Source organism: Phacochoerus africanus, chromosome X, assembly GCF_016906955.1.
Source record: "Phacochoerus africanus isolate WHEZ1 chromosome X, ROS_Pafr_v1, whole genome shotgun sequence".
Classification (NCBI taxonomy): domain Eukaryota; kingdom Metazoa; phylum Chordata; class Mammalia; order Artiodactyla; family Suidae; genus Phacochoerus; species Phacochoerus africanus.
The window spans coordinates 115,139,956-115,167,800 of record NC_062560.1 but is presented as its reverse complement, the minus strand read 5'-3'; the positions used below and the strand labels follow the sequence as shown (position 1 = coordinate 115,167,800).

The following is a 27,845-nucleotide window of genomic DNA, read 5'->3' as shown; positions in this document are numbered from 1 at the left end:
CCCTTCTCCCTCTGCTTTCCAAGTCATCATAAAAGAAAGACATTGAAGAGATTATAATGGCAGCAGCATCCACACCCGTGAATCCATTCACCTGAGTCAAAATCTTGACACAGAGAGGGGGACATTAGTGACTTATGCTCTGCGACCTGGACAGTGACTCTGGTTATTGTGAGCAGAGTTTTTATAGTAGAAAAGTGAAATGGTAGCAGCAGCAAATGCTATTCTGCCTTCTTCTTACACTAGAGCTTTTTCATTGAATCGGGCGGGGCAGAGGAGTTAAGGACACTCTGGAAGTTTCTCTTCGATTGTCTTGTTCCACTATTTCTCGGCAATTTATTCATCCCATTATATCTGATGATCTGATGGGTAGGCAATTTAACTATTTTATCATCAAGCCACATAAAAGACTCCCCCAAAAGGATGTTTATTAAAGTATGTATTTAAAAGATAAATGGACCTCCTTTTGGAAGTTCTGAAAAGTAGCAGAAAACTTGGTAACCATGCCCAATTTAAAGTTCTTACCCCAAGTCACCAAAATAAATTAGCTGTACTCACTCAAAATTTTTTTTACCTGTCCATAATTGTCTATTCCAGATATTAATCTATTGAGATTTAACAAATCAAATGAGGATCTTAGAGCCTGACCAAGAGTAGTCAGTCCAGAAGCCTGAAGATTTTTTAGTTCACTCATGAATGTTGCGTGATTTTCCTTCCAACCAGCCTGAAAACCAAACATTTACAAAGAAATTCCCAATTATACAATGAACAATATATAAAGTGCAAACAACCACTCAATAACAAGTATCAAACCTCTAACAAATTAATACCTCCTTAACCTATTTCTAGTCTATATCTTGACTGATCAAGTGGAACCAAAGCAAGCACACAGTTTAAGAAAGATTAATGATCAAGAGCAAAGATGCAAACAATGCATTCAGTCCATTACAGCTCGAGGGCTTTGGCTCAAGAAGTCTAGGTTTCTATTCAGGCTCAATCAAACCTAACCCAAGCACCTCAGTATTTACCTTCGTTTGACACTGATGATGAGCACGGAGTAAGGGGGAGAGGAATGAGTACATTTTGTTATGGTCAATGTCCTTGACAGAGACAACTAGCTACTGAGTGCGTGAGCTACGTGAACTTTTCTAACCAAGATTCTTCCTCCCAAACAATACTTTCATTTTAAACAAGAGTATAGGGAGACCACCCTTCTGGCATCCTTAAGCATTCAGAAAACCCCAAATCTACGATGGGGGAGACATAAAAGAAACAAACAAGTTTTGATGATGAAGCAGCGTGGCCGGGGCACCCTCAGCAGCGATGAACAGCGGCAAAGAACCAAAGACCCAAAGTCAACAGCCAATATGCTCTGGTCGAATGGTTGGGAGAAGAGAAGGGAAGGATCACATTGACTGGCCAGCAATGGCTATAAAAACAAAGCAGCACAAAATGCCAAGAAGAAAGGGCAAAAGAAAGTGGCAGCTGATGCAGATCATAGAGGAGTAGGCCAGCAAGGGCGACAGCAGAGAGCACAGATTGGCAACTTGGTGGGACAAAGAGCCACCTGAGTCTTGGGAACCCTGAGGGCAGCCGTGTAACATGCTGACGGCCAAGCGGACCGGCACGGCTGGAGGTGGAAAGCCGGCGTGAATAAAGCAGAGCTAAATGAAATGACTTACATTTCCAACTTAGCTAAAGACCATTATCCATACAGCAAGAGCAAACACTATCTTTCCTTTTCCTTTTCTTTTTCTTTTCTTTTTTTTTTTTTTTTTTTTGTCTTTTGAGGGCTGCACCCATGGCACATGGTGGTTCCCAGGCTAGGGGTCGAATGGGAGCTGCAGCTGCCGGCCTTCGCCACAGCCACAGCCACAGCCACGCCAGATGTGAGCCGCGTCTGCGATCTACACCACAGCTCATGGCCACGCCGGATCCTTAACCCACTGAGTAAGGCCGGGGATCGAACCTGCATCCTCATGGATCCTAGTTGGATTCATTAACCACTGCACCACAACGGGAACTCCAGCAAACACTATCTTTTCTAGTTTCATAGTCTCCTGAAGCCATTTGGGTCAGAAGGACTGAGAGTCAGAAAAGCGGCTACTTTGAAGAATCTGTGTGACCTTGAGTAAAACTGGTGGCTCTTAAGACTTAAGTTTCATCATCTGAAAATGAAGATTAGATAAACAGGGACACTGTGCAAGGCGAGCACCATACAACTCTGGAGAGCTAGTCACATCATGATCCATGAGAATGGCGCCCCCTGGACTCGAGCAGTACGCAACCTCCATAACTACAAGGTGCAGGGGACCCGGTTAAGACCCGCTCCGGTCCAATAGTCTGGGATACTGTGACGTTGAAAAGGTGCTTAGCTTTTCCTAACATATCCTATAAGTCAAAGGATCTAAAGGTAAAACCTGTCCACATATTTCTTTCGCCAGATTGTACCCATGACTTTTAGTACCTGGGCAAAGTAGAGCATGAGAATAATTCCTTGTGAGTTCCCGTCATGGCGCAGCAGAAACGAATCCAACTAAGGACCATGAGGTTGCAGGCTCGATCCCTGGCCTTGCTCAGTGGATTGAGGATCTGGCGTTGCCGTGAGCTGTGGTGTAGGTGGAAGACATGGCTTGGATCCGGCGTGGCTGTGGCTGTAGTGGAGGCCGGTAGCTGGAGCTCCGATTCGCCCCCTAGCCTGGGAACCTCCATATGCCGCGGGAGCAGCCCTAGAAAAGGCAAAAAGACAAACAAAATAAAATAAAATAAAAACACCCACAAAGTTAGGAGTTATATCAACTTGAGAGATTATCAACAAAAAACCCTGTCCTTACATCATAGGTAATAGTGAAAGACAATGTTTTTATCATAAAATTGGGAACAAGGTGCAGCCCTCAAAAGCAAAAAGACTAATTCCTTGTGGCCCAAGGAAAACCATACTGAACCAGACAAACTAAACTCTAGTTAAAAGGAAGGATTACGATTTAAAGTATCCTCATCAAATACCTCGAAATATCAGCAGGTGATCACAAACCACACTGAATTCAAAACAGCTCTCTTCTTTGGCGGGGAAGGGAAAGGCACACAGCCGAGAGGGACAGCATCAATTCTCCCCTGTACTTATTCAACTAATTTTTATGGACCAGCGATGCTATGCTGGGCAGAATACCACATGCCGGAGATAGAGAGAGGAATTAGCCCTTGAGGGGTTCGTGCCGCAAAGGACTAAGGAATGCCGTTGTGGAGACTGAAAGAGCAAACGACCGGGGGTTAGGGAGGGCTCGTCACAGAAGATGGGGCGTTTGAAGCCATCCAGTGGCACGAGGGGAAGATCGTGGGACTCCCCGCACTGATGTGAGCAGTGGAGGGGGCAGGCCTGGGAAAGAGAACAGAGAGGCTATAAAAGGTTAGGGCTTCCTGGAGCACCGAAAGTCATCTGATTGTCATTGCTCTGGGTCTGTGGCAGGAGGCAAAGTTGACAAGCTGGGCCTGGACTGTCAAGTGCTTTGGACATTGCGCTCAGCAGTCTGGATGTTCTCTGTTGGCCCTGGGAATACCTTGAGGTTTTTAATTAGGGGAGTGGCATGATCAGATCTGTATTTCAGCAAGATCCTTCTGCTGGGAGTAGGAGAATAAATTGAGGGGTGGAGGGGAAGCTGAAGCTTGAGGTGGGGAAACTGGTTTGGGAGAATGTTGCAATAGCTTATGAGAAAAGTGATGAAAGCCTGAGCGAGGGCAGTGGGGACGGAGAGGAGGCTGCAGATGAAAGGTATTTCAGAGGTGGAGGCAGAAGGATTTAGTAGCTAATTAGGGGGATGGGTGAGGGAGAAAGAGCCATACATGAGATTGAGTTTTCTGGCTTCAGCAAACCTGTGAATGGTGGGGTCCTTCACCCAGAAGCCACTTTATGAAGTTGCTTTTTTTTTTCACAGTGACTTTATTTAGCAATCTAACTCCTACACTGTAAACTTAAGAGTTATATCTGCAGCGAGTGTTGGACTCCTGAGAGGCACGAGATAGTTCAAGCCATGACTAAGGAAAAAGGAGTGAACGACTTGATCTGGTAAAGGGCTGGGATAAGATTTGCTTACACTCAAGCAAGCACCTTATAACTCATCAGTATTCAAAACAACGGGTCCTAATTGTTACTGCTCAACGTGTCAGAATAAATGCTCTTTAAATGTTTCTTTTTCTTTTCCTTTTTTTTTTTTGGCTTTTTAGGGCCTCACCTACAGCATATGGAGGTTCCCAGGCTAGGGGTCCAATCGGAGCTGCAGCTGCCAGCCCACAGCACAGCCACAGCAACGCAGGATCTGAGCCGTGTCTGCAACCTACACCACAACTCACAGCAATGCCAGATCCTTAACCCACTGGGCAAGGCCAGGGATCAAACCCGCAACCTCATGGTTCCTAGGTGGATTTGCTTCCGCTCTGCCACGACAGGAACTCCTTTAAATGTTTCTTTATAAGAATGAAAAGACATTTTACAAGTCATTGCTGCACCTGAATCCCCGGCAGTCTGTGTTTAGGTCAGTCCCAATCCTTTGCAATAAATTTGACAACACAAGAAATGTAAATGCTACTGCTGCCTCAGTACTACAAAGTGTATGGGCTACATTTGCTACCCAAAGCAATAAACTTCTTGGTAGCAGTCTAGCTCCTTCAAGAGAAACACTAAACTGGGAGTTCCCTGGTGGCCTAGCAGTTAAGGATCTGGCATTGTCACTGCTGTGGCTTGGGTCGCTGCTGTGGCATGAGTTCATTACCTGGCCGTGGAACTTCCACATGTTGTGGGCATGGGCCAAAAAAGAAATCTGAAAAAAAAAAAAAAAAAGAGAAAGAGGGAGTTCCCATCGTGACTCAGTGGTTAACGAACCCAACTAGTATCCATGAGGATGCGGGTTTGATCCCAGGCCTCACTCAGTGGGTTAAGGATCCGGGGTTGCTGTAACCTGTGGTGTAGGTTGCAGATGTGGCTAAAACCCTGCGTTGCTGTGACTGTGGCGTAGGCCGGCAGCTATAGCTCTGATTCGACCCCCAGGAACTTCCATATGCTGCGAGTGTGGCCCTAAAAAGCAAAAAAAAAAAAAAAATTACTAGTGTTATTCTTTAGAGCTAGTGAGGGAAAGTTTGTTTTTTGGAGATTTTTTGGCTGCACTCGCAGCATATGGACATTCTCAGGCCAGGGATCAGATATAAGCCACAGCTGTGAGCCATGCCTGTGCCGGGATGAAGACTGAACCAGGGCCACAGCAGTGACCTGAGGCACTGACTGCAGAGACAACACCACATCCTTAACACACTGTGTCACAGCGGGAACGCCCAATGACCTTTTTAATACAGTCTTTGCTTTCAGATTTTTCCAAAGATGTCTTAGTCTCATGTCAGCAAAACCTTGACTCCTGATGATAACTTCCACACATTTTTATGGAGCTTTGTGGCAAAGTACTTCCACGTTTCACATTTGCCTAAGACACCCTATCAAAGAGGCATGGTGTTCCCGTATTTTAACAAACCAGGAGGAAGTAAGACGGGGTATGTCTTCTTTGGGAGGGCGATGGTGGCTCCCTAGAGGCCCGGTCCGACGGCGCCGTATCTCACGCAGCAGCCCGGGGCTACCGAGCCACTGCAACATGGCACGTCTGACCTGAGATGTGATGTAAATAAAACATACATGGCATTTTGAGGACTTAGAACAACAAGAAAGAATGACAATATCTCATTATTTACCTTTATATTGATCACATGTTGAAATGATAATGCGTTGAATATTTTCAGTTAAGATACTAAAGGCTTCACCTGTTTCCTTTTACTTGTTAATGTAGCTATTGGACAGTTGTGACTGTTGTGTGTGGCTGGCAGCATACAGCTATTGGACAGGGATGATCTCCAGGGAGCTGCAGGTCAGGCAGGAGAGCTTACTTGGGCCTCGCTGAGACAGAAAAGAGGCTCATTACAGATTTCGAGGCAGAGGGGTAACGGGATCGAAGCAGGGTCTCAGAAAGGTCAGCCTGGCAGTGAGTTATAGGATAGAGAAGCTGTAGTCAGGAAAAAGGAGCTCAGAGGTGTGAAGAGTCATCCAGGCTTGAGGGAATCAGGGCCCGGGTTAGGAGAGAAATGAAGAGGAAGGGGTTAATTGAGAATCATTTTTAAAATTATTTATTTATTTCTTTGGGGGCCATGCTCACCGCATGTGGAAGTTCCCAGGCCAGGGATCCAACCTGTGCCACAGCAGCGACCCCAGCTACTGCAGTGACAACACGGGATCCTTGACCCACTGAGCTCCAGGGAACCCGGAGAAACATTTTAAACCACTAAGCTAGGGCTTGGTGACAAAGAGACTATAGGCCTAAAGGAGAGAGGGTAGAAGACAGTTAGAAAACTTCCATCCCGAGAGAACTAAAGAACAGAGGTTTAGGACAAAGGAGTAACCTGGGGTAGGTGAAATCTTAAACTAAGAGGTTTGTTTGGTTGGTTGGTTGGGTGGTTTGGGGTTTTCTGGCCACACCCACAGAATGAGGAAGTTTCCGGGCCATGGATCGAACCTGCACCACAGCAGTAACCCGAGCTGCTGCAGTGACAAAGCCAGGCCCTTAACCTGCTGCGCCACAAGGGAACTCCCTAAACTAAGAGTTTACTGTCTTCACAGGTCAAGATTTCAAAGTCTCCCAGAAGTAAAATGATGATAATGATGATGACAATACATAATAATCACAGATAATATTAATCAGTACCTATGTGTCAGGAACTCACTGTGTTAAAGAAAGCATTTCATATGTACCCTTCTCATCTGAGCCTCATCACCACCCCAGGAAGTAGGTGCTATTATTATCTCCATTTTATAGGTGAGCACACTGAGGCTCAGAGAGAATAAGCAACCTGTCCAGGTCACAACAACTAGTAAATGGCACAGCCAGGATTTGAACCCAGGTAGCCTAACTTAGAACCCAGCAAAAGTAAACCACTATACTAGAGATTCTTCCATCGATTCCACATATTTGACTCGTAGACATGTCTTGTTATGTTAGCTTAAATTAAACGTTCATAAGTCTAATGACATTTCCAAATTTCATTTAATTGAAGCCTACTTTCCCAGATGTCAAAATGCAGACCAACTGCGTGTGGGAGCAGGGAATTAGGACTTGAAAGACCTTGGTCTAATCCTGGCTCTAATGATCTAGCGAAGCAAGTGGTCCAGAGTTAGTCGTTTATCCCTTACTGAGGCTGTTTCCTCATCGAGGCAATGAAAAAGCTGAAAACCAACTCTAAGGTCCCTTCTAGTTCTCACATCCTCTAATTCCAAGCCTTGTATCAATCCTTTATATAAATCCAATGTGGCATTCCCGTTGTGGCTCAGTGGTTAACGAATCCGATTAGGAACTAGGAGGTTGCGGGTTCCATCCCTGGCCTCACTCCGTGGGTTACGGATCCGGTGTTGCCGTGAGCTGTGGCGTAGGTCGCAGATGCGGCTCGTATCCCACATTGCTGTGGCTGTGGTGTAGGCCAGCAGCTACATCTCTGCTTCGACCCCTAGCCTGGGAACCTCCACATGCCATGGGTACGGCCCTAAAAAGACAAAAAGACCAAAAAAAAAAAAAAATCCGATGCACAGAAAGAAAAGGCCTCATATATTAATAAATATGGTAATTCAGGCCTGGTTTAAATTTGTATAGTCAACTCAAAATGTCTTGGAATATCAGCAGAAAGAGAATGGGCCTTTCAGTCTGTCAATGACTTGGGCTCTCCCCGTAGCTCTACTGACCAGCCCACTTGCCATTTATTCCCCCAAGTGAAATAAATTCCCCAAAGCCTAAATAGGAAATATTTTCTACTACCCTCTGCACCCGTATTTCCATCTTCTTATCTGGAATGTTCTCTGACGTATGGTACTTATAGGATAGGTTCGGCCCCTACAATAGGCCTAGAGTGGAGGTCTGTCAACACGTGAGCTATTTGGAAACTTTATGAACATGCATCTAGGCTATATCCTCTGGTCTAGCTTTTCTCAGGAGTGAAGCTGTTACCTGCAACTCCGGCTGGCTCCTGTGTCTTTTTCTCCACTGGTTTTCATGGAGGAGGGAATGGTAGGGCTCCCCCAAATTTCAGCATCCTAATACATGTCCTTCCTGAACTGCAGCCCATTCGGCAGGACTGTTTCTCTGATTCATTGATTTTCTATTTTATTTTATTTTATTTTTTAATGGAAAAAACTTTTCCTCCAAGGAATCTTGCCAGGAAGTATAAACAAGTCAAAGAGATAAAAACAGATCAACTGTCCTTGAAGAGGATGTGGGAGTGGTGTTAGAGCCCTTTCTGGAACACCCTGCTCTATCTCTAAAGGTCATTTGTAATCCTTTTCCAAAATATAAATGATTTATATGAGTATTAGACTTAGTATACAGTGCAGATTTAATGACCATGGTATTAATTTCATCATCCAAGGTAACTGAAAAACATTTTGGTAGGGCAGCTGCGTTTAACTTTCCACAAGAGTAGTGCCCCTTAAAAAAACATGTAAATTGAATGTTTTTAAATCAAAAAACGGTTGAATACTTTCAATTCTCCAGGGGGCTAGCTACTGAAAGGGAATGGCGGGGAACCTTTTTCTAAGAGCAGAAATCATCCTTCCAGATTCCAGATTGTGAGCAAGGCAGGCTCGCTGGCACAGCAGCGAGAGCCTCTCCCTGGAAGGGCACCACGTGCTCTGTCCCTCTGCCTGGGTGCTGAGCCACTGCACAACCCGTTTTGGGCACATACGCCTCAAAGCCTATTTGGACCCTTCCCTGAAGAGGAGTTCAGTTCAGTCCAAGGCTCCCTAGCTTGTTAGCAAGCCCTTTACCATGAATAAAAAGCCTCACTGGGAGTTCCTGTCATGGCTCAGGGGTTAATGAAACCGACTAGGATCCACGAGGACGTGAGTTCAATCCCGGGCACCGCTCAGTGGGTTAAGGATCTGGCGTTGCTGTGGCTGTGGTGTAGGCTGGCAGCTGCAGCTCCTATTCAACCCCTAGCCTGGGAACCTCCAAATGCTGTGAGTGTGGCCCTAAAAAAGACAAAAGACAAAAAGAAAAAAAAAAGCCGCGCTGGATTCCAGAGGGGAAACGCACACTGTTTCCCTCTCCTTGACAAGACTTTTGATCCTTTATTCAAGAAAATCAAATCAGCCTGGCCATATCTGCCCTTCGTCTGAACCGCTATCGAGGGCTACCCTGCACCTTGGGCTCTTCTTCTCGGTGGTTACAAACTGAGATGATTAACACATTTGAGTATTTTCCCAGATGTTGCAAGTAAAAGCCGAAGAGCCTAAATTTAGCAGGGCCATCATTCCTCTTGGTGAAAGATAAACTATTTTCCTTTTTCCATCTGCTCTCCACCAGTTTGGGAGAACCCTGCTCTGCTGCAACGGCTCAGATGATTTGAATAAATCAATTTCAATGGGATTTTTCAATCAACTTCGCTTTTCTTCTCCAACGTAACATTCTATCATGTTCGTCATCACACACTGTTCTTGTGTTGGCAAACTGACCAGTGGGACAGGATGACATGAAAAATAAGAAGCCCTGCTTTTCCAATCAACTCTGTCTCCTGCGGAGACAAATGACTTTCCTTGGTCTTTGTCCTTAGCCTTAGACAGAATATTTGTGTGAGTTAAGTCTTAAACTTTGAGAATTGTCTTCTCAGAACTAAGATGGACTCCAATTCTGATAGCTATAAAAACGAAGTTTACCTGCCCTCTTAGGTAAGCAGAACCCTGTAAAGATGAATCACTGTAACATGTCCAAATGTCTTTTAAAATTGTGTTTATAGCTAGTGCACCGAAATACACATTAGAAAGATGCTACATCATTGAAAGTATAGAATTGTCTTGCTTCTTGTACCGACTTTTTTTTTTTTTTTTTTGCTACACCTGCGGCATGTGGAAGTTGCCCAGGCTAGGAACTGAACCCGTGCCATAGCAGTTATCAGAGTCACGGCAGTGACAATGCCGGATCCTTAACCTGCTGAGCCACAAAGCGACTGTTGTGTCAACTTTTTTTTGGGGGGGGGGATTAATATTTATTTGAGTAGAGTTGATTTACAGTGTTGTGTCCGTTTCCAACGTACAGCAAAGTGACCCAGTCATACACATATATACCTTCTTTTTCTCACACTATCTTCCATCATATTCTATCCCAAGAGACTGAATATAGTTCCCTGTGCTACACAGCAGGATTTCACTGCTTATCCATTCTAAATGCATCAACTTTTTAAGACTTCTGGCATTAGATTTTCCGGCTCTATCTGATGCTTTTTTCCCCTTAATTCTCTACAGCAATTTAGCCTGGTTTCACTATTTTGTGGTTTTCTCACTTGACTCAAGGTATTGATACACCTCCAAGGTCCAGAGGAGACACTCTATTATTCTGCGTTTTATGTGTGCTAATATCAGGTTTTTTCCTTACAACATTACTTGTTTTAAGAATAGTTCTCTTGGATTCCTTTTTGTCAAAGTTACTTCCCCAGGGGCCCTTAGCATCCTGATCTTGCTAAGATGCTCAAAGTCCATTTTATTTGATGACATCAGTTCTCTCCCAGGAACTCCGAATGCCATCATTCTGTGGTTCCATCCACCAATTGTCATGCACAAGCTTCAGGAAACACTCCCAGCCAAGACCACATAAAAGAAATCTAGCTTACTTGAGTCTTCTACTTTTTAAAAGGGATTCTTAGAAATTGACCCTCTAATATACTGCGGAATCTTACTTGACAGTCTGTGGCCGGCTGACTTGTTTTTTTCAGCAGATGGTTTAAGACTCTCATGATTACGTATTTTTAAGTAAACCAAGCAAAAAAATGATTCAGTTTGATTCTACCCTCACAGTCAGTTTTGCACTCATGATCTCGTTAAGATACCTAGTATGACTTTTTTATAAAAGCAGATTAACAAGCATAAGGATTAGTCTAAAATATCTGCAAAATTTCATTGACAGCTTTTCAATTCTTACCCCAGGGAATGAGGATAAAATTATGAAGTAGCACACCTTTCAGAGTTCATATGAAAAGAAAGCATATCATCAAAAGAAATTTGATCTTCACCAGAGGATGCTAACATGTAGAAACCAAACTTTTCTCCTCTGTCCAAGAGTCAATTGAACAGTTACTGAAAGAAAAACACCATACAGTTGCAAAGAATTTACCAAACTTGGTCAGATATAAATGTTAAGTTTCGGAGTTCCCTTTGTGGCGCAGTGGTTAACGAATCCGACTAGGAACCATGAGGTTGCGGGTTCGGTCCCTGCCCTTGCTCAGTGGGTTAACGATCCGGCGTTGCCGTGAGCTGTGGTGTGGGTTGCGGACGCAGCTCGGATCCCGCGTTGCTGTGGCTCTGGCGTAGGCCGGCGGCTACAGCTCCGATTCGACCCCTAGCCTGGGAACCTCCATATGCCGTGGGAGCGGCCCAAGACCAAGAAATAGCAAAAAGACCAATAAATAAATAAATAAATAAATAAATGTTAAGTTTCCTCTTTCAGTCCCAGTCTATTTCAACTGTACTTATTGGCCAATACCCATTATCAGAAAAACAAAAACAAAACCAATCAACCAACCAACCAATCAAACAAAAAATGCCATTGTGCAGATCACATGCTCAATTGTTTAGATTTGGGGTTCTGATAGGAGACATTTTTATGAACACATACACAAGCTAAGAATCAACGAAAATGGGAGCTCCCATTGTGGCGCAGTGATTAACGAATCTGACTAGGAACCATGAGGTTGCGGGTTCGATCCCTGGTCTTGCTCAGTGGGTTAAGGATCCGGCGTTGCCGTGAGCTGTGGTGTAGGTCGCAGACGCGGCTCAGATCCCGCGTTGCTGTGGTTCTGGCGTAGGCCAGTGGCTACGGCTCCGATTCAACCCCTAGCCTGGGAACCTCCATATGCCGTGGGAGCAGCCCTAGAAAAGGCAAAAAGACAAAAAAAAAAAAAAAAGAGAGAATCAACAAAAATGGCCTTGGAAAAATACACAAGGACGGCAGTGAGACTAAGCTACCCAAATTAGTCTAAACTATCTGCAAAATTTCACTGAATGGAGGAGAAAGCAGAATAGCCATTCCTTACTTTCTAAAGATTTTATGGCATCTCTTTCGTCCAAACTAATCCTTTTTTAAAATTCAAAAATTTTTATGAGCTGTTTTTTACATTATAAAAGCACCACACACTCGTTGTTAAAAATCCCAACAAGAAATACAAAGTTAGTCTATCTCTTCACCAAACTCCCAGTTCCAAACTCTTCAGAGTTTGGAATCTGTCCTGAACATTAAACTGTCAGCAGCAAATAGAAATGACTCCAATAGGATGAAGTGACATTTACCAGTAAGATGGGGAGACCAATTTAATTGGTGGGTATGCGATACAGCACATTAGCCTCTTACAGGAACTAAACATTTTCTAAAATTTAAGTCAATTTTGAAAGCACCCTGTTTGAATTATTCCACTTCCTTCCTGCCTTTCAGTTATAAAATTCTCTCTTGGACCTTTTGGAAGGAATAGTGGAAATAATTTAGTCTAATCCCTTCATTTTACAGATAAGAAAACTGACACCTTAAAGGGTTAAGTGACTTGCCCAGGGCCATGTGTCTACCTAATCCGTAGCAGACTGTGGCAAGAGCGCTGGTCTCTGCCCGCCAGTCCAGAGCCACACAGCTTGCCAGAGTTACATGGGTGGTGTGATCTACGGGATAGGTTATACTACGATTTTTTCAAATCGCATTTTTATTAAAGTACCTAGGAAGACTCTAACACACACGGCTCAAAAACATCACTCTGAGATGCAGTTGACAACATCTCTACCCATGCATAAGCTTCTGGGAAACAGGAGCACTTTATGCCAAACATCTTCCACCTTCTCCTACAAGCCATACGACAGGAGGGACCCCCAACTTTTCAACATCATGGCTCCGTTCACGCCCAGAGAGTCTCCCTAGAATCTCATCTTCCACAGGCCAGTGACGTGGGCTCCATTCCAGAGACGCAAGCAGAGAGGGAGAGACTGGGGCTTCTGATTAAACGGCACGGCTTCCAGGCAACTTGAGGCCAATTTAAATCAAAACACCTCGGTTTGGTTTAGGCTGATCACCCACGAAAGGTCAGCCTCCATCCAGCTCGCTCCCCCTCCCTTCTGCAACTTCTTAGCATTACAACCGCGTTTAAAGCAACTTCAGGGTCACATCCTCTTCCTCAAGTCACGCCCTTTACTGGGCTGCCTGCAGCTCCTTTGCTCGCCTCCCCCAGGCTCCTCCCCAGGCTGCACCTCTCCTCCCTCTGGCTGATGCGCTAAGGGTTGGCATCAGGAACGGGGAGACGACCTCAGGGGGCGGAAGAGAGAGGCCTGACTGAAGTGCAGGGCTCCGGGGGGGAAATGATGGAAAATGTATCTATACGGACACATGGAGCAGATCCCGCCCGGAGAGCTCCGCACTGCAGACTGAGCAATTCTGTCTTGATTCCATGGGCGTTGAGGAGTCTTTGAAGACGTGCGAGGAGTGGAGGAGTGACAGGATGAAACCAGCTTCTTTAGAAAGTTAGCGATAGGTGTGGGTAGAAGGTAGGAATCCGGGAGGCACTGGGGAGGCTACATAAGAAAGCTGTGATAGGAGTTCCCATCGTGGCTCAGTGGATTAAGAACCTGACTAGTATCCATGAGGATGCGGGTTCGATCCCTGGCCTCACTCAGTGGGTTAAGGATCCTGTGCTGCTGTGGCAGTGGCGTAGGCCAGCAGCTGCAGCTCCGATTAGACCCCTAGCCTGGGAACTTCCATAGGCTGCAGGTGCGGCCCTAAAAAGAAAAAAAAAAAAAAAAAAGACGGCTGTGAGAGTGGCCACAGCGTAGACGTCAGGACCTGTGACTAAAGTGATGGCAGCGAAAAGTGATATGTAAGTGACATTTCAAAGGGAGGAGCCTTCAAAGAAGATGGAAGGACAGGATCAAAGCTGAATAATGCCCCCCTTGCAACCGTGAGTGACAAAAAGACGGGACTTATGAGGCGAGGCGGTTTCACAGCCATAAGGAGGTCTGTCTGACATGCTGACGGTAAGAGAGGCAAGCGGACATGCCCTGTGGCCCAGCCAGCGGAGCCTGGCTGAGATGCGCAAGGTGGAGAGGGGAAGGAAGATCTGAAACCACAAGCGAGGAGGGATGCATCACCCCGGGAGAGAATGTGGGAGACAGGGAGAGAATCATCAGAGAGGGCGGAGCGACCCAGCAGAGGAAGGGGTACGTTTCTGGAAGGAAAGAGCATTGACGCGCTCAAATACTAGGCGAGGACAAAAAGAACAAACACTAGTAAATGAGCCCAAGTAGCTATATGAAAAATCCCAAGACCCTAAGAAACTGTCTCTACTTTCCTCACTTGAACTACCGCCCCCCTCGCACAGACAAACGTTTCCAATCTTTGGTTCAATAACATTCGAGCCCAGAGTTTGGCTCTTGGTACTAAGTTTACTGAACCATTCGACCCACGGGGCAGGATATAACCAACAAGAGAGCAAGTGCCATGAATCAGGCACATATGGTTGAAGATACAGAACTTGACTTTTTCTCCGAACATCTGGCATATCGGCACAATAGTCCTGATGTAACTTTTCTCTGGTTCAGACCCCAGGGGCTAAGTCGGCAGCACCTCCAGTCCTCTGAAATTCATGCCTTACCAGCCTAACGAAGCAGCAAGGGGCGGGGGGCGGGGGGAGGCTTTCTGGCCCTGGCAGGGACGTGGCTTAAGGAGAGTAGATGAGAGTGACATGAGGAGCGCCGCCAGGCACACAGGCTCGTACCCAAAACTCTGCCTAGGCGGTAGGGTGCATTCGGACCTCTGACAAAACCACCTCCGCTTCGCCCAGAGGTTGCGGATTACGGGAAACTAGGGGCCTACTGTTTAGGACACTGAGGGTCTTTCTTTTCCCTGCAAGAAGAGCATTTGCCAGGAGACTGACAAATGGAGTGCAGCTGGCATATCAGTTTCTGGAGACCATGAGATAGCTAGCCAAAGGCCACCAGGTTGCTTTCTCAAGTCTACTGTTCTCCCTACAGGGCCTGCCCGGCCTCAGCCCCGGTCCTCCACCTCTACTCCCCAACATGGACACGCCATCTCGAGCTCCATCAACTGAGTCCCAACAACTCCATCTCTTTCCCTGAGTAGGGGGCCTAACTGTGGGCCATCAAAGGCCAAAGTGTTTCACAAACCAGTGTGCCATGATATTCACCCACCGAGAGTCTGAGAAGTAATAAAAACGGGAAGACTGACAGTAATGCTTTTCATTCATTGAGTGCTTGCTCCAATATCAGACACTGTTATATTAAAGCAACAATAAATAAGAGCATAATTCTGTCTAAAAACCATGATTCCAGGATATATACCATAATGAGAAAATACCGCTGGGAAGTTATCAAAAGGAATGTTCTACCATGATTGGTGGTAGCAAAGAGGACTGATAGGAAATGTGAAGGGGCTGATCATTTAAGACAGGCCTGGGTTACTAGTCAGGCTGTGTTACTTTACCTCTCTGGGCCCTGGTTTCCTTATCTTATTAAGTGGGGATAATAATTGTCCCTATGATGTAGGCTGGTTGGGAAGAGAAATGAAATAAGCACTGTACATTCATTGGCACACTGCCCCGTACATAAGCATTACTCAATAAATGTCAGCTGCTATTATTAGAAGGCTATTATATTATTGCTCATTATTACAAGGAAGTAGGTATAAGTTGAATCTTATCTGTAAAAGCCAGATAACACTTTTGCCTACAAGATAGGTTTCAGAGGATCCCAACCTGGGGCTATAAAATGGTTCCACATTGTATACATGCTACGCATTAGTCTATCTGCACACTCGCCCAGGCCCAGAATTAGACATTGGCACTTATTCCTTCAGTGGAAGCCATGACAGTAACAAAAAATAACATTGTCATTCCTGTAACCCTCCTTGGGAGACGGAGCTTCAAGAAAGCAATCATCATGGGAGCCCTCCCATGGCTCCGCTTGGACCTCCCCCTCCTTTTAGCGCTGCTGATGACTTCCCATGATAGAAGATGAGGGCTTTGCCAGGGAACCTCAAGAAAGCCTTGGATAAGAGCAGCGATACAAACCCCTCTTTGTTTCTTAGGTTTTCCACTATGCCAAGCTAAAGAATTTATCCTTTATCCTACTTTTCTTGATGAGAATACTGTTCCTGGGAATTCTTGGGCCAAGTAGCTATGTAAATCTAATAAGGGATATGCTACATATTTCTAATAACACTAAAAGCCTGGAACACTTTGTGCCACTGATGAGCATATACTACAAACAGAATTCTGAATGACTATAGGTACATTAGGTGTTCTCATATATATATATATATATTATATAACTATATATATATAACTATATATTTATATAATGTATAGCACTTAGCCCACGAAAAAAACCTTCTAACCCAACCAGTTGTATCACCAACTGCATCCAAAAGTCTAAGCAACCAAACTGGCTTTCAACACAAACAAGAATGGGATGCTTTCATATTTTTGCCCTAGGGCCAAGGATTATCAACCCATCAACTCTGAACTGTATGATAACCTTTCAGGCACAAATGACTCCATTATGACGACATTAATTTTGAACAGAACGCTGAGAGAGAGGATCCACCTTCAGAAACAAATTCTAGGATATGAACATCATAAACATCTTAAGGAAAAACGCAGACCAGCATTGCCGTCTAATAGAAATACAGTGCAAGCCACAGACATCATTGTGCATGCTCCAGTAGCCACGGTAAAAAAAACAGAAACAAGTGAGATTCACAATATATTTAATTTAAAAAAGTATACCAAACATGTTCTTTAAACTTGTACACAGTATGAAAGTTGTTAATGAGATATTTCATATAGTTTTGGTATGAAGTCTTCAAACTCCGGCATTTCATTGACACTTATGGATGCAAACTAGCCACCGATTCAAGGGTTCAGTAACCACACGTGGCCAGTGGCTGCTGTACTGAGGTGCAAATACAGCCAATCTACTGTATGAATGACTGGTTTGGAGAGCCTGCCCACCCTCACTGCCACCTCAGCCCTTCACCCTCTCGGCTGGAGCTCTCCCAGTGTCCCCACCCCTCTCTGGGACCACTCGTCCACCTGGAGTTGGAGGAAGAAGCAGGGAAAGGATGTGCTTTTCACAAATCACCTTGGAAACCCAAATCCATTTCCCGGTAGAAACAATAGCAAACAATAGTTCTGTGGCTAAGTGACATTAAGGGTTAAATAGGCTTTCCTGGGGAGGAAGGTCTGGGAACCTAATCACCATTTAGAACATTGTATCCAGGAGATCATGTGTTCCAAGCTTCCAATAGGCACACAAAGGGACCGCCTGCATCTCTCATCCACACTCCCTGTAAAAGGGAGCCGAAGACCTGCTCACAAACAGTTTTTCATTTAAGTATTTAAATTAAACCAGTTGGTTCCCTTCTTCATCCCTGCCCCCTCCCTCCCCCACAGAGCAGCGGGTGCCCCATCCTGCCCTCCCTGGGAAGCAGGTTTCTCCCTGAGACGCGGAACAGCTGCGGCGGCGGCGGCGGCGGAGCGCTCTGTGAAACAGCCCTCTGTCTTCGGAGCAGCTCTACTTAGCGCCGGGAAGCACAGACCAACCGGAAAAGGACACTATTTGTCCTTCCGTCATGCGTGCCCTGCCCTTCTGCCATGCCTCCTTCCTCCACCCCAACCTCGAGGTCAAAGGCCATCAAATGGTCAGCACGAATGCAAAGCCAGGCAGCTTCAACTACACTTCGAGAGCTCCGCTCACTCCGCCCTGTCCCCAGCCCACGTCAACGCACGCTTCCGCCTAAGAACCAAACAAGGTCACTGACATCACGCCTCACCCTAGTTCTCCTCAACTCCACCTCGTGGCTCTTCATCTCGGAGAAATGCGCAAACTCTGGCTTGTGGGTTTCAATGCCGTTTGGCTATCCAGCCTCAACGAACTGCAATCTCGACTGGATAAAGTGAATTATCACTGTGTCTTGTGCATCCTCCCGCCCTCACCTCTGATCCGCTGCTTGGTTAAGATTCCACTGTTCTTGGAGTTCCCATCGTGGCTCAGTGGTGACAAACCAGACGAGAATCCATGAGGGCCTAGGTTCGATCCCTGGCCCTGTTCGGTGGGTTAAAGATTCAGCATTGCCATGAGCTGTGGTGTAGGTTGCAGACAAGGCTCGAATCCCGCGTGGCTGTGGCTGTGGCGTAGGCCGGCAGCTGCAGCTCCAATTCGACCCCTAGCCTGGGAACTTCCATATGCCGCAGGTGCGGCCCTAAAAAGACAAAAAAAAACAAAAACAAAACACATGAGTCCGCTGTTCTTGATGTCTCCTATATCTTACTTATGCTCCAGTCACCTTTTCCCAATGCCAATTCTCAAGACCCTTGATGACCAGGTCTACATCTGTTACTATTCCAATCTCCCCTTGGGCCAAGTCTTTGATTGTGTCACCTTAGTCCCCTGTAACAAAGTCTGGCCCAGGGAGGGTGCTCAATGAACATACCATATATGAAAACCTAGATGGCTGGAGTAGTGACACAACGTCAGACTGATCTTCCAGAAACATCGCATCACTTTTATCACATCACTACAATGGTAATCAAAGTCAGACCAACAGCTACCTTCAGGGGATGAAGGGATTGAGGATGAAGCAAGAGGCATTTTCTGGGTTAATGGAAACATTCTGTATCTTAGCCGTAAAGATTTAAAAATACATCAAGTCGTTAAGACGGATATATTTCACTATATATCAGTTATAATTCAATAAACAAAAAAGGAGGGACATATATATATTAGTCTTGTAAAAATACAATTCTACCACATTATAAACCTGAACCTACGTGAAAACGCCCGCTGTAACAAACATTAAACGCACCAAATTGTTAAAGTGATTGCTTGCTGGGGAAAGTGGTGGAAATGGGGGAGGGGGGCTGGAGAGCTTTCACACTTACACATTGCTTGAAATCTTCTTTTCTATTTATTGAGCACCTACTAAAATCCAGGCACTCCTTTAGGTGCGGGGTGGGGGTGCAAACATGAGTCCCCAAAGACCTCACATTAGGGAGACCTAGATGAACCTGCTAATCACCATATGATGTACTAACTGCCAGAGTTAAGTTCTGGACAGAGTGTTAAGGGCTCAGAGTGGGAGTTGTGACACTGTTTGCAGTAGGGCTGGGCAGAGGGACAGGATGGCTTTTGCCAATGTAAAATGAAGGGCTGAGGCATGTCAGGCCAACCAGTGTGTCCCAGGCAGAGGGAACATCATACGCAATGGCACAGAAGCAAGAGGCGTGATGAGTTTGGAGAAGATGGCTAAGTACTTAATGTGTCTGGAGCCCGAGGTCCAGGAGAAGACAGTGGAGAGCCACTGTTGGGCAGGCCAGGCTAAGGAGTTTGGATTTTATTCTGAAATATAATGGGGAGCCATCGGAGACTTTTCAGTAGGGGAATGACTTTTTATTTGGCCTTAAGAATGATCAATCTAGGAGTTCCTGCTGTGGTGCAGTAGCTTAAGAATCTGACTGCAGTGGCTCACTGTGGAGACACGAGTTTGATCCCCAACCTGGGGCAGTGAGTTAAAGCTTGCGGCTGCGGCTGGGATTCAATCCCTGGCCCGGGGAACTTCCATATGCTGTGGGTACGGCCATTAAAAAAAAAAAAAAAAAGACCAGTCCAGTGACAATGAGGGTGAAGTGGAGAGCAAGACCAAAAGTTGGGAGGCCAAGTGAGTGGGTGCTGCAGCAATGGGCCAGGTGAGGAATGATAAACGTTGAAACAAGGGAAGAGCAAAGAGGAAGGAATGCACACAAGAGGGGTTTAAGATACAGAACAGACAGGAGCCCATCATCTTCTGAGCACTGCCCAGGCATCCTCCAGCTGATGCCTGGCCTGAAAACAGCAGTTTCTCCCTTGCCCAGAGACCCAGTCTTCTCTCAATAACTCTTTCCTTTTCTTTCTTCTTTTAAAGTTTGTAATTTATTAAAGTATAGTTGATTTACAATGTTGGGACCATTTCTGCTATATAGCATAGTGACCCAGGCATACATATATATACATTCTTTTTCTCATACTATCTTCCATCATGTCCTGTCCCAAGAGATTGGATCTAGTTCCCTAAACTGTACAGTAGGACCTCATTGCTTATCCATTCTAAATGTAATAGCACTATTCACAGTAGCCAAGACATGAAAACAACCTAAATTTCCACTGAAAGACGAATGGATTAAGGAGATGTGGCGCATATATGCAATGGAATATTACTCAGCCATAAAAAGAACAAAATAATGCCATTTGCAGCAACATGGATGCAACTAGAGATTATCATACTAAGTGAAGAAAGTCAGAAAGAGAAAGAGAAATACTTTGATATCACTTATATGTGGAATCTAAAATATGACCAAATGAACCTATCTACAAAACAGAAACAGACTCTCAGACATAGAGAACAGACGTGAGGTTGCCAAGGGGGAGGGGATGGGGTGGGATGGACAGGGAGTTTGGGGTTGGTAGATGCAAACTATTTAATCTTTCCTTTTTTAAAAAATGAGGAATATTTTATTCACTGCAAAACAAACAAAAGTGCAGATAAATATAGTGGCGTATATTTGACCACTGGAGGGTTATCTGTGTAAGCTTTCATTAAAGTGCTAATTCCTCCATCTTCTACTCTTACTTATATAAAAGAAAAGCACAATCAAAGGACCTTATTCCCAGGAGTTCCCACTGTGGCTCAGTGGTAACGAACCCGACTAGTGTCCATGAGGGTGCAGGTTCGATCCCTGGCCTCACTCAGTGAGTTAAGGATCCGGCGCTGCCGTGAGCTGTGGTGTAGGTCGCAGACGAGGCTCGGATCCCGCATTGCAGTGGCTGTGGTGTAGGCCGGCAGCTGTAGCTCTGATTTGACCCCTAGCCTGGGAACCTCCTTATGCTGCGGGTGAGGCCCTAAAAAGAAGGGAAAAAAAAAAAAAAGGACCTCATTCCTAAAATTCTTCCCAGTAAACTATATTTAAGTCATAGGTTGGATAAAAGTCTGTAAGCATTTGTTTTTATGTATGTTATGTATAACTGAGAGATAACACTGTATTAGTTTCAGGTGTTCAACATCATGATTTGATATTTGTATATACTGCAAAACGATCACCACAATAAGTCTAGTTAACATCCACTGCCACACACAGTCACAACATTTTTTTCTTTTTTCTTATGATGAGAACTTTAAACATTTACTCTTTCAATTTGGAAATATACAATATCATATTATTAACTATAGTCATCATACTGCACATTTCATCCCATGACTTATTTATTTTATACCTGGAGGTTTGTACCTTTGTCCACTTTGCCCAGCCTCCAATCCCCACCTCTGGCAACCCCCAAACTGTTCTCGGTATATATGTGCTTGTCTGAATTTGGTTTGGTTTTAGAGTCCACACATAAGATCATGTGGTATTTGTCTTTGTCTATTTCACTTGCCATAATGCCCTTGAGGTGCATCCATGGCATCACAACAAGTAAGATTTCCTTCTTTTTATAGCTGTATAATATTCCATTGTGTGTATGTATACACTACATTTCCTTTATCCATTTATACATCAATGGACACCTAAGTTATTTCCATATCTTGGCTATTGTAAACAAGTTGTAATGAATACGGGGGTAGGTTTATCGTTACAGATAAAATTAGTTACTTAGGTAGGGTTATCATTTTCATTTTCTTCAGATAAATACTCAGAAGTGGAGTTGTTATGTCACATGTGAGTCCTATTTTTTAATTTTTTGAGGCGCCTCCATACGGTTTTCCATAGTGGCTACAGCAATTTCCATTCCCACCAACAAACAGAGCATGAGGGGTCCCTTTACTCCACGGCCTCACCGACACTTACTATTTCTTGTCTTTTTTAAAAATAGCTATTCTAACAGGTGTGAGGGGATATTTCAGTGTGGTTTAATTTGCATTTCCCTGCTGATTAGCGATGTTGAGCATCTTTTCATGTACCTGTTGGCCATCTGTATGTCTTCTTTGAAAAAATGTCTATTCAGATCCTCTGCTCATTTTTTAATCGGATTTTTTTTTGGGTTTTTTGCTATTGAGTTATATGAGTTCTTTCTATATTTTGGATATTAACCCTTATCAGATAAAATTTGCAAAGATTTTCTCCCATTCAGCAGGTTGCCTTTTTCATTTTGCTGATGATTTCTTTTCCTTTTTAAAATTTCCAGTTAACTATCATCGATCGCATGCTTCAAATGGCCAGCGAGGAAGGTGAAAAACAAGAAAGTTCAGGGGGGAAACAATTAATCATAAAGGCTGATGCACCATGTTTGTGGCGTTTTGCGTTTTCAATGCCATGTCCTTTGCCTCAGGCTGTTCTCACAGGCCACGTTGCTACTGTTTCCCCCCGGAAGCACTTTCCCTTCTTCCAACCACAATGAAAGGCTCCCCTAGAAGTCACTTATTTTCCAAATAAGGCACATAAAATATACTCTTGGACATATGAAAAAAGCCTTAGTTAAAACACCAATAAATGTTTGAGATACAGATCATTTAAAAAAACCATAGGTTTGCTTCCTAAATCGGTAAGCCAAAATGCTGCCTTTTGCTGACACATGTGGACAAAAGCAGGCAGACAGCAGTAAGCAAGGATGACTGCAGGATGTGAAAAAGCAACTCTTGGAACTCCCGTCATGGCTCAGCCGAAACGAATCTGACTAGGAACCATGAGGTTTTGGGTTTGATCCCTGGCCTCGATCAGTGGGTTGAGGATCCAGCGTTGCTGTGGCTGTGGTGTAGGCCGGCAGCTATAGCTCTGATTTGACCCCTAGCCTGGGAACCTCCATATGCCGTGGGAGTGGCCATAAAAAGCAAAAAAAAAAAAAAGTAACTCTCAAGGGAAATTTTCACTTTTTCAAATGCTCTCTGTTTCCAATTACAGACTTGGGGTATTTCTTTGAAACACCCCTGCCTATTTTTTTTTTTTTAAAAAGGCCACAATTTACACATATGTTTTGGCTATTTTTGGGGAAATGAATTTTTCCCAGAAAAAATTTTGTGGGAAAATGAATTTTTATGTTTTTCTTCAAAAAGTTTTCCTTCAATAAAAAAGAAATAATTTTAAGAAAGTAGCTTCAAACATCAAACTATTGCGAATCTTATTATACATCCAGCCTCGTGGCTCACTTTCTTCTTGGTGCCCTTAACTTGCTCAAAGTTAGTAGTAGTGACAAGCTTACCTCTGCTATTCACTGAATAAAAGGAAATTATGACTCATAGCAAAACAAAACACACAAGACAGCAGAACCTCGGCCAAAACTACTAAGAACTATTATACCAAAAAAAAAAAAAACCCACAAAAAACCATGTATTAGTCTCATAAGGATACACTGGAAATTTTAAAACATTTAACAGCTTCTCCTAGCTGTGTACACTAAAGATACCATTGTATAAATGTAGTGTTAACACTTGTGACACTATGTATAAAACCTGTCTTCAGAGCCACACTTGAAACATATGTAGCACAAAATACTTGCATTTTTGTATGCTTTGTATATGGTTCCCCAAAATCAAACTTAATTCCATCCATGTCAAGCTGACTGCAAATAACAGGTATGACTAATTTTAAAAGCGCACAGAGCCATGTCCTAAGGGGTATGCAGCAAGAAGCTACTAAGTCCTGGGTTAAATACTGTATTCACATACTCCACAGTACACTTGAGTGAAAAATTCCAGTCCCAGTAACTTTTCACAACAAGATTTATTGTCAGAGCTTGTAAGTGGATATACTGGGAATTGTTCCACGCCTATTAGGAAAAAAAAAAAAAAAAAAAAACCTCCCAACCAAATGCACAGCTCGAGCCTGTTACAACACCAATAGAACTGAATCGTCTACTAGGGAGAAAAAAAAATTTGGTTTTGCAGCGTTTAGAGTTGGATATAACCAAGACCCTGAGAAATAAGTAAGCAGTTACTTTGAGAAGAGATAAACAATGGCCCTCTAACCGTAGAGAACTGAAAAATGCACTTCATGTTATTCTGCAGAGGAGTAAGTTACAAATAAAACCCTATCTAACATCACGTTGCTGAAAGGACCTCAGGCTCCTAGTGAAGAATGCAGTTTTAAGTAGGAACTAAGACGCCTGCTGACAATCAAATAAAGACCTATTTGATAATCAGTGTGACAGAAAACAGACATTTATGGCTCCCAGCTATTAGCAAGTGAAAGATTAGACTAAATTTTAAGAAAAATTCACCAGATGTTCTAAAATTTCAGACCTTCCAAAATGGCTAGCTCCTAAACGCAAAAGAACAAATAGTTACCACATGCTGAGGGGAGGGTTGGGGTGGGCAGGAGGAAGGGACTGAGAGAGGCGCAAGAGAAAGAAAATACTACGAAAATATGGCATATCGTTAGCAATTCGGGTATAGAGAGCAAAATGACACGAATGTCATTAAGATTGGGAACCATTTCCTGACACAGGTAGTTAGCATGTAAGATTAAAATGAAAAAACCTGAATGACTTTGGAAAAGCACAAAGAGCAAGTAAGAAGATAACTAATGATTTTAATCAAAAGCATGATACAAAGTATCTTCCCATACCTGTGCTGCATAAGGGGAAAAAAAAAGATCAAACTCAACTTGGAGGAATGTTTTTTACTTTAGGAAAAAATGTGGTGTACAAGATGGCTAGATAAAAAGAGCTACCAGATAAAATTTCCACTAAAAACAAAATCCAACTTTTCCCCTCTCTTCACAGAACTATCTGGAGCCTCAAAAAATACCATGGATAAGCTGCACGGCCACTAAAAATTTTAAGTATGAGGACTATGTGGCAACACGGAATAATTCATAGAACAAAATAGGTGGAAAAGACAGAACTGAAAGTAGTGTGTACACTACGATGACAATGCTAGGTAGAAAGCTGCAATGATTAGATGGCTGTAAATATTTCCATGAAAGTTTTATAGATCAAAAGTCGTTTTTCAATGACTAGTCTTAGCATTCAGGAAAATGTTAAATAATTTATTCCTTTAAAGAAAAAAACAAAGCATGCTGCTTTGTAGTATATTCTTTTTACTACTTCAAACTAAAGAGGATTTCAAATGGCCACACTACAAACGGTGGGTTCTTATCTGTCTTAGTCCTCAAAGGGTGTAGACTTTCAGACTTAGGATGGACAAACATCTGCTTTTCTATGTGGGAAAAAAAAAATGGTCACACCCTTGTAGGAAACTGACATGTTTAAAAAGCTTATGGCATTCTTAAAGATGTCTCCTTGCTCCATTTTTTTTTTCTAACTAGATAAATCAAAAACTGAAAACAAAGCAGAGAAACCAGAACGGTTTTAAGGGGAACCTACTAATCAAACGGTTAACTGAAGCTACGAGTTACAAAAGTAAAGCCTCTCTTTGGTTTTACTTCTGAAGGAACGCTCTCTTTAGCCAACTATTCAGTTTGGTAGGTTCCATTCTTTTAAGCACTTCACTCGGCTAAAACGGATTACAACACTTCCAGCGCCTCCTCGGCACTATTAAGATCATTCTGAAGGACGGCATCTAGCAAAAGACGTCGCGGATTATAGTAATATATTTTTAAAATTTCGATATGCAAGCAGGACACTTGTGCAGGTTGATTTAATAGTCTGAGTTCTGTTTTATGGGGCTACTGCAGGCAAAGCAGTCCTTTATCTCCTCGCCATTAGGAACGTAAATTAACTACCCCACAGAGATGAAGTCCCCCCTACTTCCCTCTTGTAGGTCAGACCCCTGCAGATCAAGTCATCGAATCCGACTCTTTTACTAGCGCGCAGCCAAGTCCTCCCCTTCCTTCCTTTCTTTTCCCTGGACAAATCCCTAGGTGACTAACACAAACCCAATGTCTGATGTAAATAGGTAGGCCAGGTCCCTAAAAAGCTCTGTCCCGGTGGGTTGCGACTCGGCATCTCCCCGCCCCGCCCCGTCGCGGCTCGGGTGGAATCGCCAATGAGACACTAACAGTAGCTAAGGTAACAGAGCCGGGCTTAACCGGACTCATTCTGGAGGAGAAGTGAAAAGAGTTTCTCCCGGTCGGGGGTTGGGAGGCTGGCTCCGCGGACGGATTTTCCATTGGGTGGGGTGGGTTAGCGACCACAGAAGCGCAAAAGCAGGAGTCTAATCTCTGAAGGCCGGTGGCCGGCTCTGCCACGCTCTCAGCAGGAAGGGGAGGGGAGCGGGAGGAAGGAGGGGGGGAGGAGCCGCGGCGGAGGGCGGGAGGGGGGAGGAGGGAGGAGGGGCCGGGGGAGGAGCCGCGGCGGAGGGCGGGAGGGGAGGGGCAGGGGAGGAGCCTGGGCTCCAGCGGGGGAGGAGCCGCGGCGGAGGGCGGGAGGGCCGGAGGGGGGCGGGGGAGGAGCCGGGGCTCCAGGAAAACCCGCGCGCAGAGTCCGCCGCACCTCGGGGCGGAGTCGCCGGCTCCGCCCGGCCCCTCGGCTGCCGCCGCTCTCCGTGCGCCCCGAAGGGGCGGGCCCGCCCGCAGCCTCCCTCCGGGTCTCGGGCCCTCCTTCCCCTCTCCTCCCTCCCCTCCCTCCTTTCCATCTCAGCAGCGCCCTCGGTCTCCCTCTCCGGCTCATACAAAAGCAAAATGTCCGCCATCTTCCGAGGCGGCTGCGCCCGTCGCCGCCACCGGCCGGGCTCCCCGGCGCTTTCTGCCCGGGACCGCCCTTCCCCCGCCCTCCTCCCCGACCCCCGGCGCCGCGGCTCCTCCGAAGCCGCCGAGGCACCACTCCTCCCGCCCTCGCCCCCACTCCGCCCCGCCCGCCCCGCCGGGCGACGCAGGACCGCCTCGGGCGGGGGCAGGGGGGCTCGGCTGGTCAGGCCGACCAGCTCCCGCTTCCCGCCCGGCCCACCCCCTGGATGGCCCCTTTACCTTGATGCAGTACGGGGGTTCGTCGTAGGTGACCAGCATGTACCTGTCTCCGCGGCTGGCCGGGTCCCGGGAGCGCAGCTGCGGGACGAGGGATGACGGAGGGGGCCGCGAAGGGAAGGAGGGAGGAGGGGGCGATAGCAACGTTACAGAAGCATCTAAATCCACCCCCCCCATCCCTCGGGAACTCTCTCCATCGCTCCCCTCCCCTCCCTTTACCTTCAAGAATAACTCCACAGCGCCTTTGGCAATGTCCAAATAGGAGGTGCCCAGGTCAGTGCGCTGGTTCATAGAGGCGGACGTGTCTATGAGGAACAGCAGGATGGGCATCTTCCCCCGCACCCCTGGCTCCGCTCCCCACTCTCCTGGCCCTCTTGCCCTCACTGCCGCGTACTGCCACCCGAACCCTCAACTCTTGCAGAGCCAGGGTGCAGGGAGCAAGAGGAAGAGGGGGAGACGGGACGGGACGGATGGAACTGCTCCTGGCCTCCTCTTTCTGCAGCCCCACCTCCTCTCCCTCCGGGGGAACTTGAAAGTGTGAGCGTGTGTAGCCCTCGGGGCCCTCCCCCTTCCTCTCTTCTGCCACCACTACTGCTGCCGCCGCCGCTGCCGCCGCCGCCGCCGCAGGGACTACTGCCCAAGCATCCACGCTCACTGAAGCGCTCGCCCCAGACTGAGAGCTGTCTCTGTTCACCGACACACAACTTCTGTCCGCTCACCTACCACGGGTACCATGTGACCAGAACCCACGCCATTGGCTGCCAATTATGTGGTATTTGCATATTCATTAGATGACAGGGCAAGGGGAGGGGTTTGGGCGAACCCTGGGAGTTGAAGTTTGAACCCAGGCAGGGGGTAAGGGGAAATGTTAAGGACCCTCCTTTAAAGGACTTGGAAGCTGTTAGGACACTTAG

At 45.5% G+C, this 27,845-nt stretch overlaps 1 protein-coding gene across 9 annotated transcripts in view; it reads right to left on the bottom strand.

The window, feature by feature from the left end:
• LOC125117911 (integrator complex subunit 6-like) overlaps positions 1-27,632 on the bottom strand; it is a 60,871-nt gene extending 33,239 nt beyond the window's left edge. For 4 of the 9 annotated variants that reach the window (XR_007132772.1, XM_047764040.1, XM_047764042.1 and 1 more), the window contains exons 1-3: positions 27,151-27,624; positions 26,935-27,012; positions 572-721 (exon numbers count right to left, since the gene is read on the bottom strand). Coding sequence is in view for 8 of the 9 variants with exons in the window: in XM_047764040.1 (XP_047619996.1) it covers positions 572-721; positions 26,935-27,012; positions 27,151-27,261 (339 nt within the window). In the remaining variant the exon portion in view is untranslated. Of the gene's footprint in view, positions 1-571; positions 722-2,464; positions 2,528-26,934; positions 27,013-27,150 lie in introns of those variants that run through there. The other 5 variants (XM_047764047.1, XM_047764048.1, XM_047764045.1 and 2 more) reach the window with 5 other exon arrangements.
• Positions 27,633-27,845: the final 213 nt, after the last annotated feature.